This window comes from Guillardia theta (assembly GCF_000315625.1).
Source record: "Guillardia theta CCMP2712 unplaced genomic scaffold GUITHscaffold_362, whole genome shotgun sequence".
NCBI lineage: Eukaryota > Cryptophyceae > Pyrenomonadales > Geminigeraceae > Guillardia > Guillardia theta.
In genome coordinates, this window is record NW_005434317.1 from 1 (window position 1) to 14,700 (window position 14,700).

Sequence of the window (14,700 nt, forward strand, 5' to 3'; positions counted from 1 at the left end):
TTCCCCTCCCTCCCTCCCCTCCCATCCCTCCCTCCCCCTCCACTTCTCTTCCTCCTCCTGTTTTCACCCTGTCCTACTTCTTCGTCTTCCTCTACCCCCCTGACTTCAACTCATGGTTCATAGCACCACGTCGAAGGAGGCAAACTCGCCTTCTTTTCCATCCTTCGCCTCCCATCCTTTCGTTTCTCTCGAGCCCTCGCTGCTCGTCTCTCCTACCGCTGTGCTTCATTCGGAGAACAAATCTTGTGCCTTCATAAAGCTGTGAGCAAAGGTTGCCATGCGATAAGAATGGTGGTGATGATGATGATGATGATGAGGATGAGGATGACGACGAGGTGGTGGTGGTGGTGGTGGTAGTGGATTAGGATTAGGAGGACTAGGATGATTGAGATGATTAGGATGACGATGACGATGACGATGAGGACGAAGACGAGGATGAAAACCCCTCTTGTCTCCTCGTGTTTCGAAGGGGCTTACTGACTCTTCTCTCGTATTTTTCTCTCTGATGATTCTCCTCCCCTCCCCTCCCCTCCCCTCCCCTCCCCTCATTACATCGATGCATCGATGTTTTTTATATATATATTATATTTTTTTTATATTTTTTATATATACCTTTTCGGTCATCAGCCTGGCGGCCCAGTCAGCCAGTGACCGCGGGACCGGATGCGGCACTGCCCGGCGGGCCGGCAGCCGGCGGCGCCGGGCCTCTGTCGCGGCCCGGTGGCAACAGGAACTTCCGAAAGTCACACTGTCATACTGCCGGGCGGCGCGGCTATCGCCGCTCAGCCAGTACCATATATCAGGCTGATACCGAACTTCCCGGTGATGTCGGACTCGGATCATCATACTGATACTAACATCCGATGAGTCACCGGCGACCGCCGGGTGACCGTCACCGGGTGATTCCAAACTTGGCTTCCAAGTTCGGCCCCGCCGGGACTCCGGAAGTTCGGTCGGACTCCAGCCTGATCGGACACACTGCCACAACTTGCAAGTTGTCCCCACGGGCATTGTGACTCTCGGAGGCTTCAAGCTTGTTGAGGGTTCAATGGGTCACGGTTGCCAGCCTGACGTCAGTGAGCCGCGACTGATCCAGTGACGGTGAGCGGCCTCGGGAGTCGGAGCTTGCCATCAATCTTGGCACTGAAAAGAAGCATCTACTGTGGGATGAACAGTGACTGCGTCGGCTGCTGACATCATTCGTCGCGCGGGTCCTCCTCCAGCATTTGCGCGGCCTGACGCCTGCGCCGAGTTGTGGAGTCGAAACTCTTCAGCTAGAAGGGTCTGTTCTGTCCTCATGTTGTATGCCGCGCTGATCCAGCATCGCTAGTAAACTCGACATCACAACTTCACCTTCATGTGTGATCCAGCATCGCTAGTAAACTCGACATCACAACTTCACCTTCATGTGTGATCCAGCATCGCTAGTAAACTCGACATCACAACTTCACCTTCATGTGTGATCCAGCATCGCTAGTAAACTCGACATCACAACTTCACCTTCATGTGTGATCCAGCATCGCTAGTAAACTCGACATCACAACTTCACCTTCATGTGTGATCCAGCATCGCTAGTAAACTCGACATCACAACTTCACCTTCATGTGTGATCCAGCATCGCTAGTAAACTCGACATCACAACTTCACCTTCATGTGTGATCCAGCATCGCTAGTAAACTCGACATCACAACTTCACCTTCATGTGTGATCCAGCATCGCTAGTAAACTCGACATCACAACTTCACCTTCATGTGTGATCCAGCATCGCTAGTAAACTCGACATCACAACTTCACCTTCATGTGTGATCCAGCATCGCTAGTAAACTCGACATCACAACTTCACCTTCATGTGTGATCCAGCATCGCTAGTAAACTCGACATCACAACTTCACCTTCATGTGTGATCCAGCATCGCTAGTAAACTCGACATCACAACTTCACCTTCATGTGTGATCCAGCATCGCTAGTAAACTCGACATCACAACTTCACCTTCATGTGTGATCCAGCATCGCTAGTAAACTCGACATCACAACTTCACCTTCATGTGTGATCCAGCATCGCTAGTAAACTCGACATCACAACTTCACCTTCATGTGTGATCCAGCATCGCTAGTAAACTCGACATCACAACTTCACCTTCATGTGTGATCCAGCATCGCTAGTAAACTCGACATCACAACTTCACCTTCATGTGTGATCCAGCGGAGGCGCCTTGAGCATTCAATGTAGACGTCTGAAACCGGTTAGGCTTCGGGGTGTGACACCAGGTCTCAGGCTTCAAATCCTCAATGCGACTAAATTCAGCATCAAGATCCTGATTTCAGGTGCTCAGAAGAAGATTGAAATCTTGTTGGAGGATTCTCACTTCTCGAGCTCAACATTCTTTCTCTTCACATGGCCGGACTCAGTCGGGAGCGACTGAGCTTACATCATACATGATCCGACAACTTCGCATCACGGAGCGAAGGCAAGTCATCATCCGCTGAATCACACATTGAATTGCAAAGGCAGATGCGTCGAGTGCGATCACTGAAGGTTCAGTTCCCAAGTTCACTCGAGACAGAAAAACAAAGCATTCACGACTCTAGCTAGACTGAGTCACAGGCTTAACTTCATCCTCGAGAGAGCCTGTGGCCCAAGGGAAATATCGCCTCCTCCCATCTCATGCCCCGCCCACGCACCCGTGACTGTCACACTCCCCTCCTCTCTTTCTCCTCTTCCCATCTGCCGGGCCCTCGGGCCTGCTAGTCGCTCTGCCGCCCTCCAAGCGGCTCCCACGCATAGCCCCCCTCCCCCCCCACAAGCCCCCTCAGCTCTCTCCCGGTCCGTCTTGACCTCTCCCCGCGGGTCTCCCCTCCTCCCAGTCCTTCTGCAGCTGACGGAAGTACTTCTGCGCATGCGATCGCACCTGCGACTCCGTGCGAGTCTTGACGTACTCGGCGATCTTCCGCGCGACCCCGGGCCCCAGCACCGCTCCTCGTCCTCCGTCGCTGGTCTCGCTCGTACTCGTCGTCGACTGGTAGGCGCGCAGGGCCTTGACAAAGCGAGCATGCTCGAGAGGCGTCCAGCGGTTACGAGGGTCGCGTTGCCGCTCTTCAGCCTGGCTCGAGCTGGGCACGGCGGGGGCGGCGGGGGCTCCGGAGCTGGGCGACGGGTCTTGAGGAGGGGCAGGAGGAGGAGCCTCGTCGTAGGCGAGGACGAAGGCGACGAGCGAGTAGTTCCATGGCTCGTCGGAGGGCGCAGGCAGCTCTGGGTCCAGGGAGAGAGAAGTGAGGGAAGACAGAGGATAAGCTGATCAGAAGGGGAGGAGCTGTCGACGCGCGCTAAGAGGCGGTAGAGAGGAAGTTGAGGACAGGGATGGGAGGGATGTACGGCCAGAGGAGGAGCAGGATTGAAGGGATGATGAAGGGGTGGATAAGACGGGGGGTATGGAGGGTCAGGACAAGCCCCCGTTGCATCATTTTGTAGGGCCGTCCGTCAGCATTCAAACGATTTGAAGCAGCCCGAAATGACAGAGAAGATCAGAGGGAAGATTTGAAATTAAGTTTGAAAACCTTTCACGGAGTAGCCCTTGACAACCCCTCCCCCCCCCCAAATGGCAGGGAAGCACGCACAAAGAAGGAGAGCGACAGGGAAAATCGCTAGGAAGAGAAGCTGACGGATATAACGAGAAGACAACGACTATCATCTGAAAAGACAAGCTGACGGATGTAACGAGAAGACAACGACTATCATCTGACAAGACAAGCTGACGGATGTAACGAGAAGACAACGACTATCATCTGACAAGACAAGCTGACGGATGTAACGAGAAGACAACGACTATCATCTGACAAGACAAGCTGACGGATGTAACGAGAAGACAATGACTATCATCTGACAAGACAAGCTGACGGATGTAACGAGAAGACAACGACTATCATCTGACAAGACAAGCTGACGGATGTAACGAGAAGACAATGACTATCATCTGAAAAGACAAGCTGACGGATGTAACGAGAAGACAACGACTATCATCTGACAAGACAAGCTGACGGATGTAACGAGAAGACAACGACTATCATCTGACAAGACAAGCTGACGGATGTAACGAGAAGACAACGACTATCATCTGAAAAGACAAGCTTACGGATGTAACGAGAAGACAATGACTATCATCTGAAAAGAGAAGCTTACGGATGTAACAAGAAGACAACGACTATCATCTGAAAGAAAAGCTGAGTCGGAGTGGTTTACGGTGAGGTTTACTCATCAACCATGCTTACTGCAAGGTTTATCTCACGTTACAGTTCAGACTCAAAGCGGTCACATTGCGACAGGGATTGTGACTAAACATCGTCAATGCGGGTATCTGTTAGTATCCAAGGCAGCCATGTTCGCTCGGAGGCCTGCCCAGGCGCGATGCGGCTCCAAGCTCGCAGATGCATCAATGTCAGGGCTGCATCACTGAGACGACCTTGATGCGTCCGGGCTTGACTGAGATTGAAAAATATGTAGGAGCAAAGAGAGAGACTGAATACCCACTCGGATATAAGCAACTCATGGAACAAGAAAAGTAACAACCCTTGGAGGCTGAAAGAGTGCTTCTCAAACTGTTGGACATACCTGGAAGGCTAAAAGCTTCAAGTTGAGGATTGCGGCACGAGCATTCGTCGTTGATGTTGCAAACCTGACAGACAGATTCATCCGCTAGGAATGTTCATCTTGACTCAGTTTCGTGATCAGAGCTGAGCCAGGGCAAGCAATGAACCTAAAAAAGCAGACCAATATCAGGACTGATTGACGATCAGCACATACATCCCACCGAAGAAGCTGCTTGGTCAGAGGCCACAGGGGACCTGGAGGGCTGGCGGACAAGAGGATGCTGAGAGCTGAAAAACTGACAGTCTAGAACGAGGGGAGAAGAATATAATAAGATGGTATGAATTGATTGACGAGTCTGCAGCTATACACGACGCAACAAGGTCAGTCAACTTGAAAGCTTCATCGAACAGCAAACGATGTGTTGAAGTTCACAGTTTGACTGAGCTTCTCAACGTTTCTTTCTGTTCCTTGTAAAGCTCGGGATCGCAGACACCTCAACAGGTCTGCTACTTGGACCTACAGGTTTGTCCGCCCCTGGACGTGCCTGGGGGGCTCGCGGCTCTCCGCCTGTGCCTCTGGGTCAGCTGTGAAAGTGCTTGCAAGTATTCGAAGGCTTTCGCTGGCTCGATCTCTTGTCAAGCGCAACCTCGTTCTGATGTGACTCCTTTGCGCCGCTGGCTTCCTAGACTCGACCTGGAGAGAAGATGTATCTGACGACCATGAGCACAGTGGTCAACGCCTCCTTCATGATTCTGTTCCTTCAGCCACCGTCCTCCAGGCCCCATCCGATGACCCGGCCTAGCTCAGATCATGGCGATCTGACTGAGCTTATCCGACAAGGGCATACAAGCAATCGCACAACACGGACGCATCGAGTGCGATCACTGAAGGATCAGATGTCACCAAAACAAATTCATTCATGACTCTACTGAGCTAGAAATATCAATGTCATCCTCCAGAGAGCCTGTGGCCCAAGGGAAATATCGCCTCCTCCCATCTCATGCCCCGCCCACGCACCCGTGACTGTCACACCCCCCTCCTCTCTTTCTCCTCTTCCCATCTGCCGGGCCCTCGGGCCTGCTAGTCGCTCTGCCGCCCTCCAAGCGGCTCCCACGCATAGCCCCCCTCCCCCCCCACAAGCCCCCTCAGCTCTCTCCCGCTCCGTCTTGACCTCTCCCCGCGGGTCTCCCCTCCTCCCGGTCCTTCTGCAGCTGACGGAAGTACTTCTGCGCATGCGATCGCACCTGCGACTCCGTGCGAGTCTTGACGTACTCGGCGATCTTCCGCGCGACCCCGGGCCCCAGCACCGCTCCTCGTCCTCCGTCGCTGGTCTCGCTCGTACTCGTCGTCGACTGGTAGGCGCGCAGGGCCTTGACAAAGCGAGCATGCTCGAGAGGCGTCCAGCGGTTACGAGGGTCGCGTTGCCGCTCTTCAGCCTGGCTCGAGCTGGGCACGGCGGGGGCGGCGGGGGCTCCGGAGCTGGGCGACGGGTCTTGAGGAGGGGCAGGAGGAGGAGCCTCGTCGTAGGCGAGGACGAAGGCGACGAGCGAGTAGTTCCATGGCTCGTCGGAGGGCGCAGGCAGCTCTGGGTCCATGGCGAGAGCGTCGCGAGAGCCGTGAGGAGGCGGAGGAGGGTCTTGGTGACAAGAGCCGAGCGCAAAGAGGAGGGAGAGAGAAGTGAGGGAAGACAGAGGATGAGCTGATCAGAAGGAGAGGAGCTGTCGACGCGCGCTAAGAGGCGGTAGAGAGGAAGTTGAGGACAGGGATGGGAGGGATGTACGGCCAGAGGAGGAGCAGGATTGAAGGGATGATGAAGGGGGGTAAGGGGGGGTATGGGGGGTCAGGACAAGCCCCCGTTGCGTCATTTTGTAGGGCCGTCCGTCAGCATTCAAACGATTTGAAGCAGCCCGAAATGACAGAGAAGATCAGAGGGAAGATTTGAAATTAAGTTTGAAAACCTTTCACGGAGTAGCCCATGACCACCCCCTCCGGAATGGCAATGGCAGCAAGGCGGCAACCAGGTTTGAGGATGATTTATTCAGCCTGTGCAATGATGACAATCGTGAAACCACCATAGCCAATCAGGGATTTGTGAGATCTATATCATGGTGTCAATCATTTGAATGTCATCGTTGCAGAGTTTAATATTTTCTACAATACGTTTTCTCTGTTTTCGACTTGCAACCAGCAATGCTACGCAATCCCCGGAACCGTTGCATATTTCCTGTTCATCCTTCATCCCATTCCCCTGATTTAGCATATACTGACTTTCGTTTGTTCTTCTGCCTGCTATTTTCTGGCTCCACATCATTATCAGATCCATCCCGTGCATTGAAAGCTTCACGGTCGTGGGGTTTGCTTAGGATACAAAAGGCAGGTTTGGATCCACCTTTTTAGATACTTCCGTGCATGCCTGATTGAATTTTCTCAGAAAATTCTTCTTGTTCAGATGGCCGGTCAAGGACCAAAGATTCTCTACACTATCCGTACAGAGAGTTCGTGAATTGAAGTCATAGTCTCTATCACCCAGCGTATGATTCTTATCCCTCACATACTGTTGTACAGGCACATGAGTATCAATTGCAACTATGAACCCTTCAAATGTGACAGAGGATAGTCCTTTGACATATTTGTGGCTGACACTGGTCCAGTCGATGCCTTCCAAAAGCCATCTTCGACCCTCTTGTACTAGACGTATCCGCTCTGAAACTTTCAGCCCTCTTTCATCGAATGCTTTGTGCAGGCCAGACATAGCCTCTGCCATTCTTGCTGTCGCTTCATGCCCTTCTGCCTTCAGTAGACTGATGGCCTTGTCACTGAACATCTTCAGCATGATATCCACCGATTGTGGATCGGCGGTCCCGTCGACTTCCATCTGAGTCATCCACGCAGCATTCTTCTTGGCGATATCGCTGTAAGCTTTATTACATATCTTTGCTTCCCTTGATGATGACTGCGACTTCCCTGATCCAATGGAATGTCTTACATTCTTCAGCAAGAGATTGATGCACGGCGAGAAAATCAACAGCTTCTTACTAATGGGAGAGACGACAGGATTGGATAACCATTCGTCGAATTGAAAGCGGATCTTGTATTCATCAAAGTTATTTAGTCCATCAGCTATTCTTCGCTCCATCTCCCAAGGAGTGAATGTTTCCTCCCCCTCTTCATTGCGGTTGGCCAACAAAGGAACTTCTTCATATCCATACCGTCTGCAAAATATTTGAAGCCTGCAAAACATCTCTTTCAAGGTCGCTCTGGGCCTCATGCTCGTATTGCATCGTAGCGTCTTCTCCTTTTGAACTTGCCATATGGCCTGGTTCTGTCGTAACTGCAAAACAAACTGTTTGATTTCTCTCATCTCGGCAACATCCATGTGTACAAGGTTTCGATTCTTCCTGTGAATATTGCCAATACGTGTACGAAGTCGATTCAAGTGCTCATACACGGCCTTTGTCCCTCCAAGTGATTTACCAGATGCTTGTTTTTCGAAACCTGTATGTAGCGCTGGAGAAAACATCTCGAAAATCCTTCTAATGTATGCCCATAGACATCTCCGAGGACCTTTAGTTTGTTTTGGACTTCAAACAAGGATACAGAACGAAGACTCCACTTGAGGTAATGGGTCGCTGAAGCTAGAAGATTCTCTCGTCTTCACACTCCACAGATAAAGTTGCATGGACATGACATTGCAAGAAATCCAACAGCTTGAAATCCAAGGCATCATCCCATTTAGAGAGCAAGATCTGCTCAAGATCATTGAAGGTCTTGTGTTGTTTGAACCTTGAAACACAAGTTGTGCACAAAGGCACACCATGCCACTTTCGAATGCTTGTCATCTCACTTCGTCTGTGGCATGATGAGCACGTTTTCTTCGCTGGAGGCCTCGGCCTGACCATGGTGTGGGGCACCATAGCTTTGACCACCAAAACTCTGATTTGAATTTTCTCGTGACACCCTGCCATGGCATGCAGCACCCCCTAAATTCCCCGCCATGGTGCCCCGAACACACTGCATGGCGGCGCGATGAGGAAAGAGGAGAGTATTTAACTAAATATCTCTACCAGTTAATTCCCACACTAGGGGTTGGCCCGTCTGTCAAATCGAAAATGCTAGTTCCCAACAGAAAATCGCTAGGAGAAGGAGCTGAGGACTGTAACAAGAAGACAATGACTATCATCTGAAAGAGAAGACAACGACTATCATCTGAAAGAGAAGACAACGACTATCATCTGAAAGAGAAGACAACGACTATCATCTGAAAGAGAAGACAACGACTATCATCTGAAAGAGAAGACAACGACTATCATCTGAAAGAAAAGCTGAGTCGGAGTGGTTTACGGTGAGGTTTACTCATCAACCATGCTCACTGCAAGGTTTATCTAACGTTACAGTTCAGACTCAAAGCGGTCACATTGCGACAGGGAATGTGACTAAACATCGTCAATGCGGGTATCTGTTAGTATCCAAGGCAGCCATGTTCGCTCGGAGGCCTGCCCAGGCGCGATGCGGCTCCAAGCTCGCAGATGCATCAATGTCAGGGCTGCATCACTGAGACGACCTTGATGCGTCCGGGCTTGACTGAGATTGAAAAATATGTAGGAGCAAAGAGAGAGACTGAATACCCACTCGGATATAAGCAACTCATGGAACAAGAAAAGTAACAACCCTTGGAGGCTGAACGAGTGCTTCTCAAACTGTTGGACATACCTGGAAGGCTAAAAGCTTCAAGTTGAGGATTGCGGCACGAGCATTCGTCGTTGATGTTGCAAACCTGACAGACAGATTCATCCGCTAGGAATGTTCATCTTGACTCAGTTTCGTGATCAGAGCTGAGCCAGGGCAAGTAATGAACCTAAAAAAGCAGACCAATATCAGGACTGATTGACGATCAGCACATACATCCCATCATCAACGACTTCTTGTCTGATCAAGTCAGCGTGGAGAATCCTTTCATACACGAGGCATCAACAGAGACACCGAAGAAGCTGCTTGGTCAGAGGCTAGGGGACCTGGAGGGCTGGCGGACAAGAGGATGCTGAGAGCTGAAAAACTGACAGTCTAGAACGATATGAATTGATTGACGAGTCTGCAGCTATACACGACGCAACAAGGTCAGTCAACTTGAAAGCTTCATCGAACAGCAAACGATGTGTTGAAGTTCACAGGTTGACTGCGCTTCTCAACGTTTCTTTCTGTTCCTTGTAAAGCTCGGGATCGCAGACACCTCAACAGGTCTGCTACTTGGACCTACAGGTTTGTCCGCCCCTGGACGTGCCTGGGGGGCTCGCGGCTCTCCGCCTGTGCCTCTGGGTCAGCTGTGAAAGTGCTTGCAAGTATTCGAAGGCTTTCGCTGGCTCGATCTCTTGTCAAGCGCAACCTCGTTCTGATGTGACTCCTTTGCGCCGCTTGCTTCCTAGACTCGACCTGGAGAGAAGATGTATCTGACGACCATGAGCACAGTGGTCAACGCCTCCTTCATGATTCTGTTCCTTCAGCCACCGTCCTCCAGGCCCCATCCGATGACCCGGCCTAGCTCAGATCATGGCGATCTGACTGAGCTTATCCGACAAGGGCATACAAGCAATCGCACAACACGGATGCATCGAGTGCGATCACTGAAGGATCAGATGTCACCAAAACAAATTCATTCATGACTCTACTGAGCTAGAAATATCAATGTCATCCTCCAGAGAGCCTGTGGCCCAAGGGAAATATCGCCTCCTCCCATCTCATGCCCCGCCCACGCACCCGTGACTGTCACACCCGTCGCTCTGCCGCCCTCCAAGCGGCTCCCACGCATAGCCCCCCTCCCCCCCCACAAGCCCCCTCAGCTCTCTCCCGCTCCGTCTTGACCTCTCCCCGCGGGTCTCCCCTCCTCCCGGTCCTTCTGCAGCTGACGGAAGTACTTCTGCGCATGCGATCGCACCTGCGACTCCGTGCGAGTCTTGACGTACTCGGCGATCTTCCGCGCGACCCCGGGCCCCAGCACCGCTCCTCGTCCTCCGTCGCTGGTCTCGCTCGTACTCGTCGTCGACTGGTAGGCGCGCAGGGCCTTGACGAAGCGAGCATGCTCGAGAGGCGTCCAGCGGTTACGAGGGTCGCGTTGCCGCTCTTCAGCCTGGCTCGAGCTGGGCACGGCGGGGGCGGCGGGGGCTCCGGAGCTGGGCGACGGGTCTTGAGGAGGGGCAGGAGGAGGAGCCTCGTCGTAGGCGAGGACGAAGGCGACGAGCGAGTAGTTCCATGGCTCGTCGGAGGGAGCAGGCAGCTCTGGGTCCATGGCGAGAGCGTCGCGAGAGCCGTGAGGAGGCGGAGGAGGGTCTTGGAGACGACGGCTGCGCGTATGGCGACAGGCGGGGGGCGGGACTGCAGGAGAGGAGGGGAAGAGGGTAGAGAGGAGGTCGGGGACACAGAGGGGATCTGGCGGTGTAGAGGGGGGCAGTGGCTGGTGGAGAAACACGAGGGCAGAGGAGACTGGACGGTTCTTGTAGGGCAGCCTAGAGAGGGTCGGGGGAGGAGGGAGAGAGGAGGGAGGAGGACGCAGAGCAGGAGAAATCAGAGGCAGCGAGTCTGCATGCCAGTTGGTCAGTCACTGAAAGGCCGGTAGGGGTGGTCGGAGGGCCAGCCCCCAAGTTGTTATAATAGGGGGCTTATTTACAGAGGCTTTGACAAGATATGAAAGGGGAGATTTGAAATTTAATTTGAATGCTACGTACAAACTCAAACTCGCCGACCTCAGGCTTAACTTTGAGTAAAAAGCTCAAGCGGCCCCCGAGCCTGACTCGATTGAATTTCATAGCGTTCAGTAAACTGAGTGATTTGAACGCTAATCTGAAACTTTCAAATCTGCTCAGTTAAAAGCCGATTGAATTTCATACCGTTCAGTAAACTGAGTGATTTGAACGCTAATCTGAAACTTTCAAATCTGCTCAGTTGAAAGCCGATTGAACTTCATACCGTTCAGTAGTAAACGGAGTCGTTCAGTAAACGGAGTCAGATTTGAGCGCTAATCTGAAATTTTCAAAATCTGCTCAGTTGAAAGTCGATGAACAAATTTCATATCCGATTCAGTAAACGGAGTCGGATTTGAACGCTAATCGATTTGAATTTCAGTTTCATACCGTTCAGTACTAAACGGAGTGATTTGTCGGAACGCGGCTAGAGTCTGACGGGACTCTCAATCGGAAACTTTAAAATCTGCTCAGTTAAACTTGAATTGCCCTCAGTGGGCCCCTCCGAGTCCGCTGCTCCCGGGAGGCCCCCTCAGATCAGTGTCGGATGCGCCGGGCCCGCCGGCCCGCCGGGCCGGGTCACCGTGGCACCCGGTGACCCGGTGACCGTGCCACGGGTGCCTGGCGCCGCCGGCCCGGCGCCCGGGCCGCCGCCGGCCCCGCCGGGCCAGGCCGCGGTGAGCCGCGGCGCAGGGGCCGGGCGGGCCGGGCCACTGGGCCAGCCGGGCCTACCGTTACTACTAGTGCCGCCGGGCCGCGGTACCGTACGGTACGTCGAGTCCGATAGTAGTCAGTACAGGCCTAGACTAGTACCGTACCCGGTACGGTAGCCCCCCGCCGGTGTAGTACGGTCCGGGTACTATGGCATCCTCAGCGCCGGGTACCAAGTTCGGGAGTCGGCAGTAGTCAGCCTGAGTCACGGGCTAGTACGGCCCCGGACGGTACTACGGTACCGGCTACTACCCGGGCCGGCGTAGTGACGGTACGGTACGGCGGCGGCGGGCCGCGGTTGAGTCCGCACTGCGGCGTAGGCTTTGGGGTTTCCTTGATTGCCATATAACTTGAAGTACGGTACCCTAGGCGGGCCCGGGCCCGAACATGACGTCGATATCACCTGCCCGGCTGAGTAGCCCGGGCCGCTGAGTACGGCGGCGGTGCCTGAGGCAGACTGGCTGCCACAGTGCAGTGCAGCAGCTGAGTGCCCTCTCATCATGATGCTGCTCAGTCACAGTGCCGCTGAGCCTCGGAGTGCTCAGCTGAGCGGCTGCGACGGTTCACTGATTGAAGTGAGACCGGAGGGCCGCCATGCCCGGCGGGGTCGTGACCGTACTGATGCCGCGAGTTCTCCCGGACCGGGCTGAGTCTCGGAGCCGGGCTTGGCCCGCCGCGCTCCCGGAGTCCCAGTGCGGTATGTCATAGCTGCTCCTCAGTGTCCTGCGGGACTATTTCGGCCTCGCCGGACCGCCGGACCGGCCGCCGTCACGGCCCGGTACCGTCACGGTCAAGCCAGTACCGAATAGAGTACCAACTTGAAGTTCTGCGCGGCGGTCACTAGTCTAGGCAGTACCCGGTCTAAGTGACTACAGTGCGTGTACGGCACGGTACGCAGGTTGAGTCTCGACTCAGTCACAGGCCGCAGTGGCACTCAGGGGCCTGCCGATCGGACGGTACTCACGCGGCGGGCGGCGCGGCGGGTACGCCGCGCAGCCTGTCACAGTACCCGTGACTGTAAGAACTCGGATAAGTTCTTGGAGACGGCGAGAAGTTCAGGGTATTGCGTCTCATCCGTGGACGAAGCTCAGCGAGATGGAAGTGGGTTTCGACATAGGTCTGGAATTAAGGAATCGACGAGCCTGAGGGTCAGGCGGAGAAGAGGGGGTTAGGAGGACACGTGTCCACTGCGCGCTGTGCAATGTACTGGGTTGCAAGGGACTGAAGGGAAGGTGACTGCTGTGAATAAAGGAAGTGTTGGTGGTGTTGTGTGGTTCTTCTGAGAGTTCTATCACCATCAGTGAAGGTGTTAGAGACTGCACAGCTGTGTATCGTTGAGGTGAATAAGGTTGGTGTAAGGATCTCAGGTGTACTGAGAATTAGTCTTTGGTGGATCTTGGGTTAAATAGATTCTGGCCAGTGAGGTGGAGGTTGATTCGATTACAAAGAGAAAATTTTCTCTTTGTTCTCAGTTCTCATTTTTTACTGTTGTTGCGCAACTGTGATTTACCGTACGGTCTGAACTGGAACAAAGAGTAAGTTCGGTTCATTGTTGCTATTTGAGTCGGTGATTCGATTGTTTGGAATCGTTGTTTGGAAGTTGGACTCGATTTTTTGCATTTTTTTCGCTTGTGCTAGGAAGTTGCCAGTTTGGAAGGTCACTGTTTGAGTCGGTGATTCGATTGTTTTTTGGACTCGTTGTTTGGAAGTTGGCCTCGATTTTTTTTGCATTTTTTACGCTTGTGCTTGGAAGTTCAGTTTGGAAGGTCGGAGTCGATTCTTGTGTGGAACGTTGCTACTGATTTTTCGACATTGCTTTTACCATGGGAGGAGGAAAATTGGACCTCAGTGAAGAATTGATCAAGACTCATCCTGAGTTACAGATGGACACATTCCTCAAAGGATCGGTGACGTCACAGGAGGAATTGGATGAACTTCTGCTTCCGATTCAGAATGCAATGAATCGATATCGGACAGGATTGGGCATGTGTTTGTTCCCGCTGATACGAGAGTTTCCACTCGATCAACTCGGTAATTTTGGTGGTGAGTTTCATACTGTATGGGAAAAGAACAAGAGTGTGAATGTGGATGGCGAGTTGACGGAGGAATGGAAAAGGCAGGTCGTTTTGCTTTTCCTGAATGCCAAATTTTGTTGGAGGAAGAGCGGGCAGATTCGAGATTATGTGGAGCAGTTGCAAAATTTGTCCAAGACGGTGTCGGATCAGTATGGTAGTCCTGTTGATGAAGGGGATTCCGGCAATCCAGTGAGTGCTTCTGGCAAGAAGAAAAAGAAGGGGGTAAGCCGAAGGGATTCTGATGGCAAGGAGATGGATGCCGCGATGATTAACGCGTTATATGAAGACGTTGAATATTTTCTCCTGGAGCTTGGCCAATACTTTCGATCCTATCTGAAGCCATTATTTCCTGTTCCATGGGCTATGTCAGGAGGATTCAAGTCCAAGTTGGCTCCGATCAAAGCTCTGGCGTATATGATATGGGAAGTCAGAAAGCGCAGTGGGAATCTCAATGCCACTCCGGATAAAACGCGGATGGAGCTTCTGACGCTGGCAAAGTCGAAATTGCCTGACATATCTACCTTCCACAGCGTTATGGTCCAGATGAAGATCCTGCTTAACAAGTTGACTAAGCCGCTTGGACTAGGAGCAGAAGACT

The 14,700-nt window shown here is 52.7% G+C and overlaps 5 protein-coding genes across 5 annotated transcripts; 2 read left to right on the top strand and 3 right to left on the bottom strand.

The window, feature by feature from the left end:
* Window positions 1-2,748: 2,748 nt before the first annotated feature.
* Window positions 2,749-3,403, top strand: GUITHDRAFT_156645 (hypothetical protein). The gene has a single exon (XM_005818173.1). It carries the CDS (start codon window positions 2,898-2,900, stop codon window positions 3,294-3,296), a length of 399 nt encoding a protein of 132 aa, XP_005818230.1. The 5' UTR covers window positions 2,749-2,897; the 3' UTR covers window positions 3,297-3,403.
* A 2,354-nt stretch (window positions 3,404-5,757) lies between these two features.
* GUITHDRAFT_43687 (hypothetical protein) lies at window positions 5,758-5,997 on the bottom strand (the record flags this gene model as incomplete). The annotated part of the gene is made up of 1 exon (XM_005818174.1): window positions 5,758-5,997. A coding segment is annotated over one exon (240 nt), but the record flags the coding sequence as incomplete, so codon positions are not given.
* Window positions 5,998-6,944: 947 nt separating this feature from the next.
* GUITHDRAFT_122546 (hypothetical protein) lies at window positions 6,945-7,961 on the bottom strand (the record flags this gene model as incomplete). Its single annotated transcript, XM_005818175.1, has 1 exon — window positions 6,945-7,961. One exon carries the CDS (start codon window positions 7,959-7,961, stop codon window positions 6,945-6,947), a length of 1,017 nt encoding a protein of 338 aa, XP_005818232.1.
* A 2,454-nt stretch (window positions 7,962-10,415) lies between these two features.
* Window positions 10,416-10,865, bottom strand: GUITHDRAFT_122547 (hypothetical protein; the record flags this gene model as incomplete). The annotated part of the gene is made up of 1 exon (XM_005818176.1): window positions 10,416-10,865. The coding sequence occupies one exon, from the start codon at window positions 10,863-10,865 to the stop codon at window positions 10,416-10,418; it is 450 nt and encodes a 149-aa protein (XP_005818233.1).
* Window positions 10,866-13,844: 2,979 nt separating this feature from the next.
* GUITHDRAFT_156647 (hypothetical protein) lies at window positions 13,845-14,466 on the top strand (the record flags this gene model as incomplete). The annotated part of the gene is made up of 1 exon (XM_005818177.1): window positions 13,845-14,466. A coding segment is annotated over exon 1 (422 nt), but the record flags the coding sequence as incomplete, so codon positions are not given.
* Between the last annotated feature and the right edge of the window lie 234 nt (window positions 14,467-14,700).